The sequence below is a fragment of the Zalophus californianus genome, chromosome 13 (genome assembly GCF_009762305.2).
Source record: "Zalophus californianus isolate mZalCal1 chromosome 13, mZalCal1.pri.v2, whole genome shotgun sequence".
In the NCBI taxonomy this organism is placed as follows: Eukaryota; Metazoa; Chordata; class Mammalia; order Carnivora; family Otariidae; genus Zalophus; species Zalophus californianus.
Window position 1 is genome coordinate 91,115,837 of NC_045607.1, and position 19,710 is coordinate 91,135,546.

Consider the following 19,710-nt stretch of genomic DNA (forward strand, 5'->3'; position numbering starts at 1 on the left):
TACTGTCAGGTCACCTGAATCTTATGGAATTGAGTATCAGGCTTTGTTAAAGTGATTTATCTCATTTTACTCTTTGTGCTTTTGCTCTGCCCCCCATTACGCCAGAGATGTAGCCTCCTCTGCGTCACTCAAGCAGGCAGCCCATTTAATATAGGCTGACCCTTTCATAATATGAATGACAATTATGAAAGTGGTTTTACCACTTTTTAGCAAAATACTGTTTGGGGGGGAAGTTACCTTCTTACACAATGTGTAGCTACATTTGAATATTGACTTTGATTACTTTCCAATTTCAAAGGTGCCTACTTCCCTTTTTAAAGATCATTCATTATTTATATCCAGAAATTTTTCTGTGTTTTTCTTCAAACTAATTTTTATGTTTAGTGTTTACCACTAGGGGGAAGTTGCCCATCAGTCCCTCATCTTCTCAGTCCTTTGTGAAAAGCACTTTCTGTCCTTCCTCTGTTTGCTCTCAGTCACCTACTCCTTTCCTTGCTTTTTTACACAATATTGTAGTTATTTATCTGTCTCCCCTCCGTGACCATGAATTTGTTGGTTTATAAGTTTCTTCTTCATTTGTGTCATTAGGCCTTAGATTAGTGTGTGGGGCATTAGGAATGTAGGTGATATCCGAAATTAAATTTCCATAACATTGATGTTCTGTGATTTGGTAACGTGTGTTTCACTTGTGTGGTTGAAGGGGCTTTACAGATGGCAGCTTCTGTCTCAGTGCTCTCCTTTGGTCTCTGAGGGACCAGTTTTACACACTTTTCCAGCTCTGTCACTCTTCAGAGGTCCCAAACTATGGCCAGGTAAAGATAAAATATAATTGTGCTCGAAACTAGAAAGTGATTTCCAGTTGTTTTCTCACAAGTCAGAAACCTGAAAGATGTCATTTTCTAGACACTTCTGTTTGTGTTTTTGGACCTTCTCTACAATTCAGATTAGAAGCCCACCAAGCTGAGTTAGTAGGGGATGAGATGAGATGGCATCAAGCCTCTTCTCAGCACGTCTTCCCTGAACCCTCACTGTTCTCCCAGTCCTGGGGGGCACCTGACCAGTGGCCAGGGAGTAGCCCACAGTGAGGGACCAGTCTTTCTATTCCTTGATTCCTGAAGTGGAGAAAAGAAATTGCTCACTCTTGTGAGGTCACCCCAAGGGACTGACTGCATCAGATCTATCCTGTGCATACGTGACGTTGCATAGAACGCGCATATCTCTTTGATTTTCCTGGTGTGGTGCGCAGGTGCCCTGAGCCACCTGCAAAGAGTGATATGTAGCACACGCACTGGGACAGAGTTGACTTGCACTTCTGGTGCATTTGTTAAGCGTAGGTATTGGTTTTAATTTAATCAACAGTTAACTCCAGCTCACAAAGAGTGAGAAAGGAGGGGGTCGGGTGTGTATTGTTAGCACATATGCTTGGCTAGTTAAACTATATTTAAGGAATCCTTGACCCAAAGAAATAATGGCTAAGTGAGCTTGTGAGAAAGGGCACCCAGCTCTTGTTGACACCAGAATCTCTTTGTTTAGATTTTTTATGGCTCCAGGTTCCTTTCTTTGAAAAAGAGAGTTCCTGCAGGTTCCAAGGAGGGAGAGAGCCCAAGGCGGCTGAACGGATGTTCTTCCAGATCCTTTGTCTCCCCGGTTATGAGCGTCCAGATTTTACATTTGTGAGGGAGCTAAAATACAGATTTTTAAGTCCATTTGGTGAAATTGGACACAACACAGATTTTCACTGGGGGATGGTCTAAATCAGTGTAGGGTGGAATGACGAGTATTGTTAGGCTTAGGGGGTGGTTACAGATTTGCTGGAAAACAAGTGACTTAATTACAGGCCCAAAGCACTTGTCAGCAGTTTGCCCTGGGAGCCCCAAGCCCCCCTCTCCTTTGCTCCCAGCAGATGGAAGCTCTCATATATCTGCTGTAGCCACATCCCCTGTCTCCTTGGAGCATCCTGAGCGCCCTCTGAAAAGTATCAGGGTATTCAGGATGCCTGATCTCATTAGCTGAAGGCAGGACTAACAGGTTCTACAGAATAGAATGTGGCACAGACTCCAGCAGGGCCCTGTGCAGGCCGTGCAAAGGCCCTAGGGAGGGAGTTGGACTGGGGGGCCTGGTGGTAGGGCCATGCTTTTGTGAGGCTCCCCGTCCATCCCCCATATTTTTAAGTGCAATCCATACCATCTACATAGCACACTTCTCTGTCGTATAATAAGAACATCTCCTTGTACAAGTTATTTGAAGGCCAGGCTTTTGGGAATCCCCACCCCCCCATTGTTCCCCTGCATTTCAAAGATTTCTCTAGTGCAGTGTAACGGTAGAACACAGTTTCTGGATTATCGTCACTTTCATAAAAGTCTTGCTTGCAAACAACAGAAGTTTATAGTGTGCGCCATAATGTTTCTGTTGTAGTTCACATGTAGGATGAGACATATTCATGGTGAACGTTCTGTGTGTATTTGTTCACGTATGTGGACATGTACCCACCCACGTGTACGCTTCACATTTATAATCCATCTTTCACATTCCATGGCTCCGCTCCCCTTAAAGATGCTGGATTTTTTGAAGTTAATAGATTTTATATTTTAGAGCAACTTGGGATTTCCAGAAAAATCAAATATAAAGTATGGAGAGGTTTCACCTACGCCCGCGTCCATACCTACAGTTTCTCCGTTAGTAGCATCCTGCATTAGTGTGGTGCATTCATTAGAATCGACGAGCTAATATCAATACTTTATGATTAACGAGAGCCTATAATATATGTTAGCTTTCACTCTTGGTGTTGTACATGTTATGAATTCGGACAACAGACTCTCGAACAACATGGGGATTGGGACGCCCACCCCCTGTGTGGTCGAAAATCTGTGTGTAACTTTTGACTCCCCCAAAACTTGATTACTAGCAGCCTTACCAATCACTTAGTCAATTAACGCGTATTTTGTGTCTTGTATGCATTATGTATTGACTTCTTGCAATAAAGTCAACTACAGAAAAGAAAATGTTACTAAGAAAATCATAAGGGAGGGAAAGTACATTTATCGTACTCTATTGTACTTATTGAAAACATATTGCATGTAAATGGACTCATGAGGTTCAGACCTGTGCTGTTCTAGGGTCAAATCTATAAAGACATGTATCCACCATTATAGTATCATACGGAGTAGGTTCCCTGCCCTAAAGGCCCTGGTGCTTTGCCTGTTCATCCCACGTACCACCCTGTCCACCAACCCCTGGTAACCACTGACCTTTTACTGTCCCCGTATTTCTGCCTTTTCCAGAATGCCAGCTAGCTGGAATCATACAGCACGTAGCCTCTCCAGATTCGTATTTCACTTAGGATCATGCATGTAAGCTTCCTTCATGTCTTTCCATGGCTCCTTTTTGTTTGGCACTGAATACTGTTCTGTCTGGACGGACCACAGTTTATTTACCCATTCACCTGCTGAAAGACATCTTGGTTGCTTCCGAGTTTTGGCAATTAGAAATAAAACTGCAGTAAACATTCGTGGGCAGGTTTTTGGGTGGTCCGAAGTTCCCGTTCCTTTGGGTCAGTACCAAGAAGGAAGATGACTGGATGATAAGATGCTGGATTTGGAAAAAACACACCAACCCAGTGTGCTCACAGACGGTATCTCCCCCAGAGACAACTACCATGAGGACGGCTTCTGCCAGCCTTACCGGGGGATCGCGTGTGCACGTTTCATTGGGAACCGGACCATTTACGTGGACTCCCTCCAGATGCAGGGAGAGATTGAAAACCGAATTACAGGTAGGAGCCCCACATCGTTGTTGTGAGACCACGAGCGCAGACCGTCCCCCTTGTGCGTTTGTCATTTCCTGTCTCGGACAGTCAGTCCCTGTTCCACATGTCTTGCACTGGAGACTCAGAGAGCTTCGTTAGAAGCCGCTGGGACTGCCACCATGGTTTACCCTCAGACGTTCCCATCTGTGCATTCACACTAGCCAGCGCTCTTAATTGCGTCCACCACATGACTCCAAAGTCCTGAGATGTTCTGTCCTTGATGCATCGCTGGGGCCTCCTGTCCCCGGGCTGGCCACACCGCAGGGAGGCTGGTGCCCACCACACTCAGTCACTTGACTTCTTTGTTCTGCCTTCCCTGACTCTTCCGCTTGGTTAAAAGGTTCACAGGCCCGACTTTGGTGTTGGGGAGAGAAGTTTGCAGGTCAGCGGTGGCACCTGGGGATGCTGCACGGTACTCCCGACGGTCAGCATGCAGGTTCCGGGGACAGTCAGGTTATCGGGTGTCGCTTCCCGGCATGAGAAATGGAGCAGATCCCTCGGCAGGGAGCGGCTTGCTGTCTGTCTCTTTAGAAGTACCCATTTCTGGTTGGCTGTTAGTCCTCAGTGTGCTGACTTTTACACGGGGATGTGATGGTCATCTTGGGGGAAATCCTTTGAGAAGTAAGAAAATGAATTCGACCAAAGCCTGTCCCTGCTCGCCCCACAAACGCACATATTTTTCTCTCCAGACTCTATAAGGAACAAGAAAAATCTTGTGAAGACGGCAGATGTCCCTGTGCAACTGGGTTCTCTACACAATAGTTCTGGACCCCGGCTGCCCCTTAAGGCCACACATGCTGGGCTCCCCAGGAGACGGGTTGGGGTTTGCAGAGGGGGCTTGCAAAAAAATCACCACCTTGGTGAGGGGCAAGAGTGAGGATCCTAGGTGGACACTCACGGAGGTGTCATTGGCATGTCCTTCTAAATCCAGGTCAGCCCTCCCTTGTCTTTCACCTCAAGCTGGAGGATCTAAGGTCATGGTCATGCAAGGAACTGCCTGCCTGACCGGCCTGTGGTTCCTGAGCCCCCTGAGGACAGGGCCAGGTGTCCAGTGAGAAGTAGGAGTACGGCGGTCGTCCAACAGGAGAAGGTTTTGCAAACCTTGGTATCTCTCATTGGAAAAGCTTTTCGTGCCATCTAAAGCAGACCTGTTCCAACCTTTTTGACCACAACATACAGTAATATGTACTTTAAATAATGATTCCCACAGGTGTATACCCACACCTGTGTCTCAGAGAAGTGACACAGGTTCCAGGAAGCAGACATCATCCTTAACAAAAGCAGTGTGCTTGGATTTTTCTCTTCAGTTCTCTTTCGTTAAGGGAAAGAATCAATTATAGCCTCAATACGACCCATGCATTCAGACATCCTCTGTTCTAATCATCTTGTAAAATGCTAGCCACAGACTCCAGAATTTTGCATCCCACTAATTGACTAACACTGATTCCAGGCACGAGAATGTCCCCAAGTTATGTCTTCAGGAACTGTTTGAAGCATTGAACAACTCCGATATCTAAGCAGGCGGATTGTACAGCAGTTTTTAGATAGAAGTCTAGAATGAAGGTCTCTAGGTTTGTGGATTTTAGAGAGAATAAAGTTGAAGTTGTTCTAGACTGACTGTGTTGTGGTTTAGAGACTGTTGGCTGTGAAGATGTTCTGTTTGGGGAGCATGCTTGTCAGAATGCCTTCCCAGGACTCTGGAAGCTTCCCGGGGAATGGGTTCCAAGAGGCCTTCAGGGTGACATGTGGGGAGCGGGTAAAGGCGAGGACATGAGTTGTTGGACCTTCTGGGTACCTAGAACCATGCTTTCAGAAGTAAGCTCTCAACGTGCTACGTTCTGAGGGGGGCAAGGGAATAGTGGAGACCCTTAAAGGGTCAACTATGACACTCTATTGGTTGATTAGCCCAAAATAAATGCCAGGTTTGGCCTTCTTGGACCATCTTTCCATGCCTGGGGGTCACAGCCCACATCATGACTGCCCCCTGATGGTCACCAACTCCGCCATGTTGGGGCTGACCTGGGTTCACAGCTGGTTCTTGAGCTATCTCCGAGAGACCCTTCACCTAAACCTCTTACTTCTGTGTTCCTCAATTTTAATATTGGCCAGAAGGGACCGGAAGGAGTAAGGACCATGTATTCATCTCACGAGCTGTCTTAGAGGCTCTGTGTGGGCTTCCATCCCCCGGGGTGAGGCCTCAACAAATCACTAGACAGATAAAGACACAGGACCGGAGAGGACTGAGTGACCCACCATCCTGTAGTGAATAACGGGGCAGGGCCAGAGCTGGGCTCCCCCGCCGGCTCATCCATTCCCTGCGTCCCCCTGGTTAATGGGTGCCCGCAGCGCCACCTTCTGGCCGCACTGGGCACCGCACCACAAGTCCCGGGTAGAGCCGGTGTCCCAGGGACTAAATAAAGCCCAACATGCCCGGTTTCCTCCCCATCTCTGCAGGGTGTGTGGGCAGAGGGGCCGCTCTTTCTTTAGCTGTCCCGGGTCAGATTGTGACAAGCAGGGCCTTCGCAGGTCAAAGTGGGCGGGCCTCCAGGCAGTGGGCATGCAGGTCGATGCCTTCCTTTGAGCCCTGATGGCCGAGAGAGGGGGACGGCGCCCTCCTGCCGCACGCACTGCTGTTCCCACTCTGCCCTCTCACGCTCACGCCTCTCCCACTCCATCCTGTGTCCCACCTCGAAGGAGCAAACCAGCTGACCCTGGCTCCAGACCCTGGCTCGACCTGCTTCTCTGCTCCCTTTATCCCAAAGCCCCCCCAGGCCTCCCCGCTTTGAACACTCTCCAGCTGTCTGGTGGCTCTCCCTCTCACCCCTGCCTCTCCCGTTGTCACTCCTCCTGCCGCTGCGTTTCACAGGGCTGGTCGCCCAACTGTCTGGCCTACTGTCTTCCTCCTCTGGGGCCACCCACTCCCTGCTGAAGCCCCCCCCCTCCAGGCTGCCAGGTCTGTCTGCAGGCCCACGAGACCGGGATGGCAGAAGACCAGGGCTCCAGCCCTGCGCTTTTTTCCAGTCTCTGCTTCTAGACGTCACCCAGCCCCGTTGCTCCACCTACGGCCCATTGCTTGCCGAGCCCAGTTCCTAGCAGGGTCTTAGGAAGTGGCTTTTGGGTCTGGAATCCGAATCTTCCCGTGATGGAAGAAGCATCTTGCCAGATGAGATCTTGGGCCTGGTTTTTCCTTCTCTCTTGTTCCACTTGTGATGTTTATAAGTGAAGCCCTGGGACCAGGGACTTTGTATGTCCCGTGCAAATCAGGGCAGCCCCTGGTCCCTGGGGGCCTGCTTGTGTGAGAGCCTTTCTGGGTGTGTGGAGGACAGGGCGGAGGGTTGGGGGGCCCTGGTGGGAGGGGAAGGGGAGAGGGGGATGGGTACGAGAGAGAGAGGGGGCCAGGGGCTCGGGCAGGCGAGGGACACCTGGCTGGAGATCGGGCAAGGCACACCAGGTGCGGCGGGGGCGCGGGAGGGGGGCTCGGGCGAAGTTTAGGGCCCCGGGGCAGGTGCCCGCCCGCCCTGACGCCCGTCTCACCGCCCCCGCAGCGGCCTTCACCATGATCGGCACCTCCACGCACCTGTCCGACCAGTGCTCACAGTTCGCCATCCCGTCCTTCTGCCACTTCGTGTTCCCGCTGTGCGACGCGCGCTCCCGGGCGCCCAAGCCCCGCGAGCTGTGCCGGGACGAGTGCGAGGTGCTGGAGAGCGACCTGTGCCGCCAGGAGTACACCATCGCGCGCTCCAACCCGCTCATCCTCATGCGGCTGCAGCTGCCCAAGTGCGAGGCGCTGCCCCTGCCGGAGAGCCCGGACGCGGCCAACTGCATGCGCATCGGCATCCCCGCCGAGAGGCTGGGCCGCTGTGAGTCCCTCCTGGCCGTGGCCGCGTCTGTTCCAGCCCCGTGGGGCGGTCGTGGGGGCTTTGGGGTTCTCCCGCTGCGGGCGCACAGCCGCTGGGCACCTGCTGTCTTAGGGACTGGCGTGAGTCCCCACGTCGGTGGGCTTCAGACTCCGCTCCTCTAAGGTGGGCGGCACCTACGTGCCCGCTGCAAAAGCCTGTTAGCAGCGTGAACAGAGGCAGGGCCAGCTTCCACACTTGCCCTGGGATCCCTGAGCATCTCTCCTCTCTGACGAGGTCAGGGTTGCTGCCCCTTGAAGGGGAGCAGGGGGGCACCCAGGGAAGAGACCGGCTTTCTCCCAGGCTCAGGACTCTCTTCACTTCTCTGGCGAGGCTGGGGCTTCTCAGAGCCCACAGACTTCCTTACTGGGACAGTCAGAGCCTGGTCTCTGGGCTCCTGGCTCGTGTCCAGATCCCTGCTGCAGGGCTTACTCCAGGTGGCTTGGGACAAGTTGCTTAAATACCAGTTTCCTCATATTGTATGGGGATAATAACTGCCAACCTCAGAAGATGGAAATGTAGATTAAATGAGTTTATCTTTAGAAGGTGCTCAGAATAGTGCCCGCTCACGGTAAGCTCCACAAAACTGCTGTTGAACACACTTGCATCCTGGGTCTGGCTCCGAGAGGGGTCTGGGATTCTGCCATGGACCGCGGAGATGCACGTGGTGTCCTCCCTGGGCAGCAAAGCGGGTATCTGAGGTTGTGGGTTGACCTCCTCATTCTGCAATGGAGGTGCCTCGCGGGTCCCAAAGGTGCTTTCACTGTCATGGTATAACTTCGGATGGGTTTTCTTCCCCACTTGTGTCCCCAAATGCCCCCCACGTCCCCCAGACTTAACTGGTGGGCTTGGGGCTTCATGAAGTCATTACTTTTAAATGTTGCTTTTCTTGGAAGTCAAATCGTCTGGTCTTCTGGAAATTCCAGTTTGGGTACATGCAGGCAAAGTGGTGGTGGTGTTCCTATCTGGAAGAGTTGGAGAGAGAGGGGTGCTCCGGGCCCCCCCTCCCCAGGAGGGCTGCTTCCCCTTCTCGGTCGGGCCCCCTCACGCATCTTTCTCTCGCAGACCATCAGTGCTACAACGGCTCGGGCACGGATTACAGAGGGACGGCGAGCACCACCAAGTCGGGGCACCAGTGCCAGCCCTGGGCCCTGCAGCTCCCCCACAGCCACCAGCTGACCAGCGCAGACTTCCCCGAGCTCGGAGGGGGGCATGCCTACTGCCGCAACCCCGGAGGGCAGATGGAGGGCCCCTGGTGCTTCACGCAGAATAAAAACGTACGCATGGAACTGTGTGACGTTCCCTCTTGTAGTATGTATTCCCTCTCTCTTTTTTTTTTAAAGCATTAACTGTTGCGTGCACTTTGTGATGGCTCGGGGTTCCAGGGTGCTGGCGGCTCCGGCACCCCCCCCCCATTCTTGGTTTTAAATAAAGCCGTTACCTGTTCTAGAAGCAATACCTGGTCATTACGGGACGTTTTAAATTAGAGAAAAGTCTGAGGAGTCGTGTGCATCTCACCCCAAATTTCACCACGCAGTGAAGACTGCTGTTTAGGTTTTGGGGCCCCTCTGTCAGCCCTTTTCCTGTGTGTGGTCCTGGGGTGGTCACTCAGGCATCTGGTTTCTCCATCAACATTGTCCCGTAATGTTTCCCAATATTGGTGAACGTGCTTCCTGCCGCGGCCACAGCCCTCGGCCTGGCACCTGGCACTGGGGACGCGACACCTCCCGCCCTCCCTTGCCTCCCGCTGCACCCAGCGTGCACAGGTGGACGAGGCAGAGCGAGGAAGAACAGAACTTCAGTCTTGTAACCAGTTTCCCTGCAAAGTCTTTGTTAAATTACGAACGGGAGCAGAGAGTGCAATTAAGGGTTGCAAACTTTACAAGCATTCCTATTTCTATATGGAGACCATTTACCTTTCGCCACTTCCCGCTGGCCTGGGTCCCCGAGAGAAGGTTGGCTGCCTTCTGAGTCTTACATTTTGGATCCTGGAGGGAGTGGGTTGCGGGAACATTACCGAGAAGAGATGGATGAGGAGAGATTAAGGGTGAAGCAAAGCCAGGCTCGCCGTCCCCCTGCCAACCTCTGCCTGGTGGCCCCGGGCTGGGCGAGCCTCCACCTGCAGATGCTAGCTGTGGAAACTGGCATCCCTTACCTCGGGGGAGTAGAATTGGGCAGTGCCAAATTTGCCGCTCCTCTCAACTCAGCACAGATTTTAACACGTATCTTTAAGAATGTGTGTTCATTGCAGGACTAAATTTCATAAGAATGAGAATGTCCGGAGATTATCATAAAGCTACTTCATGGAATGTTATAGTTTTCTTAAAAAATTTCCTGCAAGGAAGGATGTCCGTGATGACCTGTTGGGGAAAGAATGAAGTTCGAGGGCAATAACTGTGTGACTCCTGCTTGCTTTTCCTCCCTCCAACCGTCTGTCTGGATCCCCCCTCCCTTCCCTTCTCCGTCTCTTTCTTTGTAAAGGAAAGCTGTGTGTCTGTGTGTGTGAGCACACATAGGCACCTCCATGTTATGGATGAAGTTTTGGAACGATACACACCAAACTTTTAGCAGTGATTTCCCATGGCCTACAGAAATGTTAGAATATGTTTTCACAATGAGCAGTTATTACCTTTGTAATTAAAAATAAATCAAAACATTAAAAATATGTATGCTGTTTGATCTGGCAGTTCTAGGAATATCTTATATTGCAAAAAGCTTTGCACTTCCAGGGCAGAAATGCTAAGCCTTTGTATTGCAGGCTCACTTTTAGCGGCTAGGTAAGAAGCAGGCTAATTGCTTCCCAGCAGGGGTCAGATGATGACCAAGATGCGTCCTGAACAGGAATTGCATGCGGCTCCCAGAATGCCTGGAGCTGTCTGTTCCTTGTGGAACCTTGTCTCAGATGTATTCTTCTGCTACAAAACCAGCAGTCGGGAAATATGGAGGCTATGATTGCATTTAAAAGGAATTCTATTTAAAATTCTATTCTAAAGAACTCTGTGAAACTATTGCTGCTGTGTGTCAAAATAGCTGAAGGTTGTTTATTTCATGCTCACCTTAAACTGGACATAGAAAATCGGGCAAACACCAACCTATTAAGAGTGGTATAGTCTTTGGTATATGGGCTATTGGGCATAGTCACTGTGCAGTTGTTAATAAGCATGGTATCTGTTGGTGATTTTGAAAAGATAATGATAAAATAAATGGTCGCACAGATGTTTGGACGGTGCTCAGATCTCTGACCTGGACCTGAGGGGCATGGAATCTCCCCAGAGGAATGACCCAGAGCCTCTACTGCCCCTGAGGCTTCTAGAACATCTGCCTCGAGGGTGGAGCCAGGGGGGTTCTGTGATGTTAATTGATTTCATCTGTGGTGGGATGCGGGGGGGGGGTGGCGTGGGGCTGTTGGATCAGACAGGCAGACACTGGGTTTGGGACAGTGCTGCAGCCCAGCATGCCCCCTCTGCCTGTCTGGGAATCCTGTAGAGGGAGACGGAGAATTGCCTCTTGCTGTGAAAATCGTAAAGCTATCTGGAAGCTTCAATCTGGACATCTTACTTGCCGCATTTTCTAGCACGCTTATGGCCCTGTGGTGTACTGCCTTGGGTCAAACTCACTGGCTACCAGTGGTCTTTTAAATCAAATGCATTTTGAATTAGTATCTTAAATGAGTATGTGTTCATTATACACAAAATGTGGAAAAACCTAAAATGTTGCAGGAAGAGTCCTTTCTCATCCCAGTACCTTGGTTATTATTACTGTAAGAGCCTTAGCGTTGGTGGGTTTTTTGAGCCGTGTATTCCGATTGATTACTTGGGGGCGGTTTTGGATTGTGTCTCCCAAACGTGCAGTGGGAGGTGTGTTTTTCAGTATGTTACCCTTCCTTAGGCTTGGCGTGCCATTTCGCCCCTTCGTGCAACTCATGGGATTGTCCCCTTGTGCTTGAACATTGCAGTTGGGGGAGGGAGTGGGATGATGGAGAACTTGGAGTTGGAACGGGGGATGGTTTTTAAAACACTGTGAACCTTGCTGTTCACAGGTCCCCAGCACAGCAGCAGGATGGGAATTCTGTACATCTTGGTTCCGAGCATCGCGATTCCCCTGGTCATCGCGTGCCTTTTCTTCCTGGTCTGCATGTGCCGGAACAAGCAGAAGGCCTCGGCGTCCACACCCCAGCGGCGGCAGCTGATGGCCTCACCCAGCCAGGACGTGGAAATGCCTCTCATCACCCAGCACAAGCAGGTCTCCCGCACCTCCAGACGAAGCCCCTGCCTGGAGATCGCTTGCCGCCCCCCCCCCCCGCAACGTTCGGGTTCTTGACTTAATACACAACACATAACCATCTTGAACTGCCCTTTGTTTTCCCACATCTTCTCTAAGACATGTCAGGACATTGTGTCCTTAGGAAGGAAGTGGTAGGCGTGTTGGAATCCCCCATCCGGGAGTCTAGGCTTCTCCCTCCACCCAGACAGGTGCAGTAGCCCGAAGGCGCCGTCCTGCGTCTGCAGGGCTGCTGCTTTCCCCATAGGAGAACCAAAGGAAAAGGGCTCGGATTGGTCCACTGCGCAAGGGCCCGGCTGGCTCTTGTAGGGGATGGGGGCCTGTTTCCCGGTCAGTTTGGAGTTGGGTTGGTTTTGCTTTGCTTTGCTTTTCAGGGAAGGGTGGAGCTGCAGACTTAGAGTGGAGGTAGGACAGGCCACCCCCTCCCCCGCCCCGAGAGCTCTTAGGACAGCGAGAACACCCTGAGATACGTCACAGGAGAGAGTCTGTCCCGGCCTGCTGGGCTTACGGGAAGGGGCATTTACATTACTTGCAAGCTTTGGGGGAAAATCAGTCCCATCTGGGCTCTGAAGGGGATCTCCAAGGTGGTCAGGGGAGAGTGGACTCAGCTCTGTAGCCGGGAGTCGCTGCGTGTTTGCTGGGCGTAGCGGGGGAGGCGATGCAGGAGCCCCTGGATCCGGGAGCCTCTGAGCAGGACCGGCAGGACACACAGAAGGTGTGGGAGGTTCGGATTGATTTCACCCTGTGGTGCTTCTGTCACAATATATCTAATCAAGAAGAAGCGGTGAAATGGGCCCTCTGAGGAACAGCTGGGAAACAGCTAGCCTAGGCTCCAAAAGTGGCAGAAATCGGGGGAAGTGCACGGCAGGGTTCAAGAGAAACACGTTGGTGGGGGACACAGCCGGGGGAGTCCCGGGGTGCCTCCGGGACAGTGGAACGCAGCGTGGCTGTGTGTGTCTGTGCTTGAGTGTGAGCAGGTGTGCACGCACACCCTGCAATGGTGTCTCTCGAGTATTTGCGGGACATACTTGGCAGCCTGGTTGGGACCCGTTGAAGTTTTTCAGGCAGCCTCATGGTGTCGGAGCATGTTTAAGAGCAGAGAGTGGGGTGCAGGGCAGGCTGAGCCTGGGGTGGGCAGGACTGTGCTAGCGGGCGGCCCTGGGACCGCCCTCTGGGCTCCCCTCCCAGCTGCCCGGCTTGTCCTTCCCCTGCTGTGGGGACAGAAGTGTTTCACTGGGGCTTTTCTTGTTGGCAGGCCAAGCTCAAGGAGATCAGCTTGTCATCGGTGAGGTTCATGGAGGAGCTCGGGGAGGACCGGTTTGGGAAGGTCTACAAAGGCCACCTGTTTGGCCCGGCCCCGGGGGAGCAGAGCCAGGCTGTGGCCATCAAGACACTGAAGGACAAAGCGGAGGGGCCGCTGCGGGAGGAGTTCCGGCATGAGGCCATGCTGCGGGCTCGGCTGCAGCACCCCAACATCGTCTGCCTGCTGGGGGTGGTGACCAAGGAGCAGCCGCTTAGCATGGTGTTCAGCTACTGCTCGCACGGGGACCTCCACGAGTTCCTGGTCATGCGCTCGCCGCACTCGGACGTGGGCAGCACGGACGACGACCGCACGGTGAAGTCCGCCCTGGAGCCGCCCGACTTCGTGCATGTTGTGGCGCAGATCGCCTCGGGCATGGAGTACCTGTCCAGCCACCACGTGGTCCACAAGGACCTGGCCACCCGCAATGTCCTCGTGTATGACAAGCTGAGCGTGAAGATCTCGGACCTGGGGCTGTTCCGTGAGGTGTACTCGGCCGACTACTACAAGCTGATGGGGAGCGCACTGCTGCCCATCCGCTGGATGTCCCCCGAGGCCATCACGTACGGCAAGTTCTCCGTAGACTCGGACATCTGGTCGTACGGTGTGGTCCTGTGGGAGGTCTTCAGCTACGGGCTGCAGCCCTACTGTGGCCACTCCAACCAGGACGTGGTGGACATGGTCCGCGGCCGGCAGGTGCTGCCTTGCCCGGACGACTGCCCTGCCTGGGTGTACGCCCTGATGATCGAGTGCTGGCACGAGGTCCCCAGCCGGCGGCCCCGCTTCAAGGACATCCACAGCAGGCTCCGGGCCTGGGGCAACCTGTCCACCTACAATAGCTCGGCGCAGACCTCGGGGGCCAGCAACGCCACGCAGACCAGCTCCCTGAGCACCAGCCCCGTCAGCAACGTCAGCAACGCCCGCTACGGGGGCCCCAAGCAGAAGGCCCAGCCCTTCCCGCAGCCCCCATTCATCCCCATGAAAGGCCAGATCAGGCCCATGGTGCCCCCTCCCCAGCTCTACATCCCTGTCAATGGGTACCAGCCAGTGCCGGCCTACGGGGCCTACCTGCCCAACTTCTACCCGGTCCAGATCCCCATGCAGATGGCCCCGCAGCAGGTGCCTGCCCAGGTGGTCCCCAAGCCTGGCTCCCACCACAGTGGCAGCGGCTCCACCAGCACGGGCTATGTCACCACTGCGCCCTCCAACACGTCCATGGCTGACAGGGCCGCCCTGCTCCCGGAGGCCACCGAGGACGCACACAACGCCCCGGAGGATGCGGCCCAGAGCCCCGTGCAGGAAGCGGCGGAGGAGGAGGACGGCTCTGTCCCGGAGACCGAGCTGCTGGGGGACAATGACACTCTGCAGGTGGACGAGGCCGAGGTCCAGCTGGAAGCCTGAGGGGCGCGGGGCCGCCGGGCACGCGGGGGCAGCTTGAGCCCCGGGCACCGGGCTGGGGGCGCTGGTGTGCAGTCTCACTGTGCACCGTCTACTCCTCTGTGGTCCTCCTGTGCCGATCGGGCCACTGGTGCTCGGAGGGCCTGACCAGGCGGGGGTGGTGGCCCAGCAGGATGCACGGTGACCCCCTACGCTGCCCGCATTTCCCGAGGGAGATCGGCAGTGAGCGGTGCCTGCGCTTGGCAGGAAAGCAGGCGCCATCTTCCCTCCACCTTGCGTATGGATCGGATGTGGGGCAACTTTGGGAAAACGGGCCTGCAGGGCCTGCAGGGCAGCCTGTTTGAGGATGGGAGAGACGTGTTTTCACCCTGCCGCCCCCGCCAGTGACAGTCTCCCCGCCGCCACCACCTCCCAGGGTTCGCGGGAACAGGATGCTGCCTCCCTCCAGGGTCCCATGAGCACGGGGCTTCTGAGACGGGAGTTCTCTGTGCCTTCCATGAAAATGTGCCTTAAAAGAAACCAGTGCGATTTTGTATTTTTTGGTGAAATGATTTTAATTATCCTGCATGTGTATTTTGCCCACTTTTCTGGAATTCAGGGGAAAGCGTTTCTTGGGGTTGGAATGTTAGGAGCACTGTTGTACAGAGCACAGTATTGTTATTTTGTTTCTTTAGAATCATGTACAGACCTGAAATGTAATTTATATGGTTGTGTATGCCATTTTCATTGAAGTATTGTGAGCTTAAGTAATTTAACTGTTTACGTTACCCACTTTGGGACGCCACCTGATTGTATTTTGGTTTGCTTGTATTTGTACCGGATGTAGGCGAGGTCCGTTCATTTCAGAGCTGGTGGGAGAGAAGGCTCACAGGCCAGCACACCGATAGATCTCACTTGTAACTCCCATACCTGGTGTATCCAATAAAGTGAAACAGAACTTTGGGTCGGCTCTCTGCAGGGTATGAGGACGTCAGGCAGCCGAGGTGCTGCATGACCGAAGAGTGACGGCGTGGGCTGAGTGCTTGCCGTGGGCTTGGGGGGTCTCGTCCGGGACCAGCGACTCCGTCTGAGTGTGGATCTACACTGGCGGGCAAATGATGGAAACACGCCCCATTGCTTCTCTGTTAGGGTCTCAGAGGTGAATTCATTGCAGATGATGTGAAGTTGGTCTTTGGTTTTAACCTCCCTCCTCTGAGGTCCCAGGGCCCCTGACAGTTCCCGACCTGGAGCCTGGCCCTGGAGCAGGGCTGTGGGGGGAGGCCGGGAACGTGAATGGGCCACCTTCACCACCCGCCCAGGGCCGCCTGTGTCTCTGCTCCCTTGGCACTTCATCTGAACCCTGGGCACCCCAGGGGCCGGGGCTCCCCTGCAACACAGCACAAGCGGGGTGAGACCCAGAGGAGCTTCTGCCAGCAGCAAGGCCCCCAGCGCCAGCCGAAGAGTCTGCTGGTGCTGACTGGAGGGGGCCCACGGCCCTGGGGCCGGTGAGGCTCCCTGGGAATTTGCATCGTGTGTGCTGCCGGCTCCGCTCCCAGGCAGGTCGGGGGGTGCCCGAGACTGCGCACATACACGTGCCCAGCTGGTGCTGATGTTTCTGTGCTCAGGGTCCCGGGCGAGCCACCCAAGTCCAGAACTGACGATCCTGATCGTGTAGGACCTCAGGTCATCCTGAACCTCAGGGCTAGCCCGTGCGCCCCTCACCCATGGCTTTGGCGTAATGCGGCTCATGCATAGAGCCGCATAGGCCGATAAAGAACTCACATGTCTGAATGTGTACCCTGAAACCGGGGGGACTCTCCTGTGCTTGGCAGAGGAAACAGCGTGATCGGGGTCGGGACGGGAGCCCCCCAGAGCCCCACTCCTGGCCAGGGTGGGCCACACTGCATAGTTGGAGAGCTCGGGGTTAAATGGAGCTACTTCTCATTTCCACTGATCGGAAAGAGGAACTTAATCTTACCCCTTATTTGGTGCACCTGATGGTTTAACCGTTGGGCTGGCACCTGAGAGTGGAAAATGGGAACTAGCCACCTGGCTGCCCTCTCCGCGGGCATGGCCACCACCTCAGCTTACCGCCCGGACAGGGACCCCGGGATCCTGTTCGCAGCACCGTGCAGCCCCCAGCAGAAGTCCTGCAGAAACGTTTGCAGGGTTTTTTGCAGAGCAGGAGAGGTTTTGATCTGGGGGATTTTAATCTCTGGCTCAGTATAGCACTTGTTTGTTGCAAACCACTGTAACTGTGAAGTCCTCTGCATCTGCAGGAAGATCACTCCGTTTCTGAAGCTCGTTGAACCGTGACTTTGTCAGCATGCTCCCGAACAACCGATCTTAGAGCTGAGTGGCAGGGTTCAGATCACAACCGCATGAGCTGTCCCCCGGCCGCGTGCCCTGTCCACCCCATGGAGGGAGGTTGCACCACTCCTGAGCGGCTCAGGTAAGTGTAATTAGTTTAATGAAGCCACACGAAGGCACCAATAGCTTTTGCAGTCCTGATATTTTTTGATAAATGAGTCTTGCTGAAACAGCCTGTCAGAGCAGTGGCTAACTTTTCTGTACTAATTTTAGAGAGTTTGGCTAAATGCCCACAGTATACAGTAGCTCCTCCTCTGCAGCCAGGAAGCTTCTGGCCTCTCTCCACACGGAAGCGTTGATTAAATAGGCTCCTTTTGCATTTAGGTTCGTCCTCGAAATTCATTGTTGATGCCTATTTGGGGGCGACTTTGTGTAAAAGGGATCTTACACAGACGTCGTTCCTGTGCGGGATGCTTACAGGAACATTTAAAACCTTTCCTGAGGTGAGCTTTGACGAAGGAGGTTGTGTCCGAGTAAACAGGTCAGGGTCCCATCTGGAAACCTCACCACCACGAGCCAGGGTCACCTTGGCAAGGTCCGCCCTGCTCCCACCTCGCCCCCTCTCCCTCATCAGTCGCCCAAATAGTAGAGACTAAGGACTTGCTGGCCTGGTGCTTCATGAGCACACAGCGATTGGCGCTTGAAATAGGAGTGATGCTTTGTCCAGCTGGAGGGAGTGTGGATGTAGCCTAGCTGTCACTCCTACGGAGAAGGACATGAGCCCAGGCTCACGGGGTCACGCTTCAGACAGCAGTGCTCTTCCAATATTGTATTTCTTTTTTGCTTTGGTTTCACTCAGTTACTGCACAGTGAATACATTTCTCACCCTGGCGAGACCCACAGCATTTTGTAACAGGGACTTCGTTCTGGGCTCCAGAGAAGGCACTTGCCTTTCCTTCAGGTTAAGATCTTGAGGCTCCCTCAGTCTCTGCTGGACTATCACTTTTTTGTTTGTTTGTTTTTAACAACTTCATTGTGCTGTAATTTACTCCCATAAAATTCAGCCACTCCAAGTGTACAATCGAGTGATTTTTAGTAAATTTGCAGAGTGTGCAGCCTCCACCGTAACCTAATCTTAGAACAATTTTTCTATGCCCTCACGCAGATCGTTCATGCTTGTCAGCCCTGAGCTTTCTGCTGTTTTCTGTCTCAGTGGATTGGCCTTTTCTGGACATTTTATGTAAATGGAATTCTACAATATGTAGCATTTTGCTTCTGGCTTCTTTCAGTGAACAAAACAGCAGAGATTCATCCGTGTTGTAGTGCATTACCAGAAGTTCACTTTATTGCTGCGTAGTATTCCATTATATATGGATGCACTGTATTTGTTTATTCCTTCATCTGTCCATGGACGTTTGAAATTTTCCAGTTTTTGGATATTCTGAATACTGCTGCTATGAACATTTGCACAGGTTCATATGTGGACATGGGTTTTCATTTCTCTCAGGTCGGTTCCTAGGAGGGGAATTGCTGGGTCATAGGATAAATCAATGGTCTTTCTAAGAAATTTCCCAAACTCTTCTCCAAAGAGGCTGCACCATTTTACCTTCCCACCAGCAAACACTGATGACTAAAGTTCCAGTGCCTCTTCGCCAGCCCTCGTTATCTTCAGTTTGTTTTGTTTTCCTTGGCTTTAATGAGAGCCATCCACTTTCAAGAATATTAAAAGCAAGCGTCACTTAGATGAAAGAAAGGGTTGAAGGTGCAGGGCAAGTCCTGTGGATGGCGTACCGGTTCCCCCCAAACGCCCTTCACTTATGTGTTCGTGTGGTCATTCCACACGTACTTCGCGAACATGTCCTGATGGCTGGATTCAGTGGTGAACCAGACAGGAAACATTCCCACTTTCTCAGGAGGAAAGTTATTGAACAAGAAATACTGTGAGAACAGGCTAAGTCTTCCCGGGGGACAGTCCCTGCCATTTGGTGATGCCTTGGGCAGAACCCAGCTGGGGCGACCGACGAGGGTCCCTCAGGTATCATTAGATCGGGTCCCTGCATTTGCAAATGATGAAGGACAGAAGCCTCCCCCTCCATCCTGAGCACGCCGGCGGGTGGGTTGCCCACTGTCTTCCAGAGCTTGTGAAGACTCTAGGTTCCCGGGGTCTTTCTGTGGAGGCTCTGCTTTCATCTAGAGACCCCAGCATTCCCTGGATCTCGGAACACGGTGGCAAGGCCCTATCCTGGGGCCCCAGACCCCCCAGACCTGCCTGTGAAGGTGGTGGGGAAGTCACATGTTTATTTTCACTAACCTCTGAGTGAAATGTAGCATTTCCTCTTATCACAAGTGCAGGGAAAACCCAAGAAGTATTCTTCGCACTCACGGCTGGCTGCTAGTGACAATCGCGTCTTCTCCAAAACCCCTGCCGTGTGGCAGATGCCCCAACGTTTGGTTTTGCTCACGACTGCTCCAAGATTATACCCATCAGCAGGCCTGCTGCAGAATCCCGTTACCGAGTGAATACAGGAACACACGTATCCCATCCTAACTTGGTTTTAAGAAATGCTTTATCATTTCAATATAGATGTTTTCTGTATGATTGGAGTGTTTCGTTTTCTGCATTAAAAGGGACCCAGGTGCAAAGGGGTCTGTCTGTGGTGCAGAAAAGGTTAGGAGCCCGTCCTTATGGCTCTTCTCCCGAGACCACCCCACCGTGCCCCGTGAGCCAGCCCTCCCAGGAG

The 19,710-nt window shown here is 53.0% G+C and overlaps 1 protein-coding gene across 2 annotated transcripts in view; it reads left to right on the forward strand.

The window, feature by feature from the left end:
- The window catches only part of ROR2 (receptor tyrosine kinase like orphan receptor 2), a 192,748-nt gene extending 177,931 nt beyond the window's left edge, over window positions 1-14,817 (forward strand). Inside the window, exons 5-9 of one of the 2 annotated variants that reach the window (XR_003523683.1) lie at window positions 3,645-3,772; window positions 7,351-7,665; window positions 8,767-8,978; window positions 11,741-11,943; window positions 13,238-13,369. Coding sequence is in view for 1 of the 2 variants with exons in the window: in XM_027615425.2 (XP_027471226.1) it covers window positions 3,645-3,772; window positions 7,351-7,665; window positions 8,767-9,012; window positions 11,741-11,943; window positions 13,238-14,683 (2,338 nt within the window). In the remaining variant the exon portion in view is untranslated. Of the gene's footprint in view, window positions 1-3,644; window positions 3,773-7,350; window positions 7,666-8,766; window positions 9,013-11,740; window positions 11,944-13,237 lie in introns of both variants that reach the window. The other variant, XM_027615425.2, reaches the window with a different exon arrangement.
- The last annotated feature ends 4,893 nt before the right edge of the window (window positions 14,818-19,710 follow it).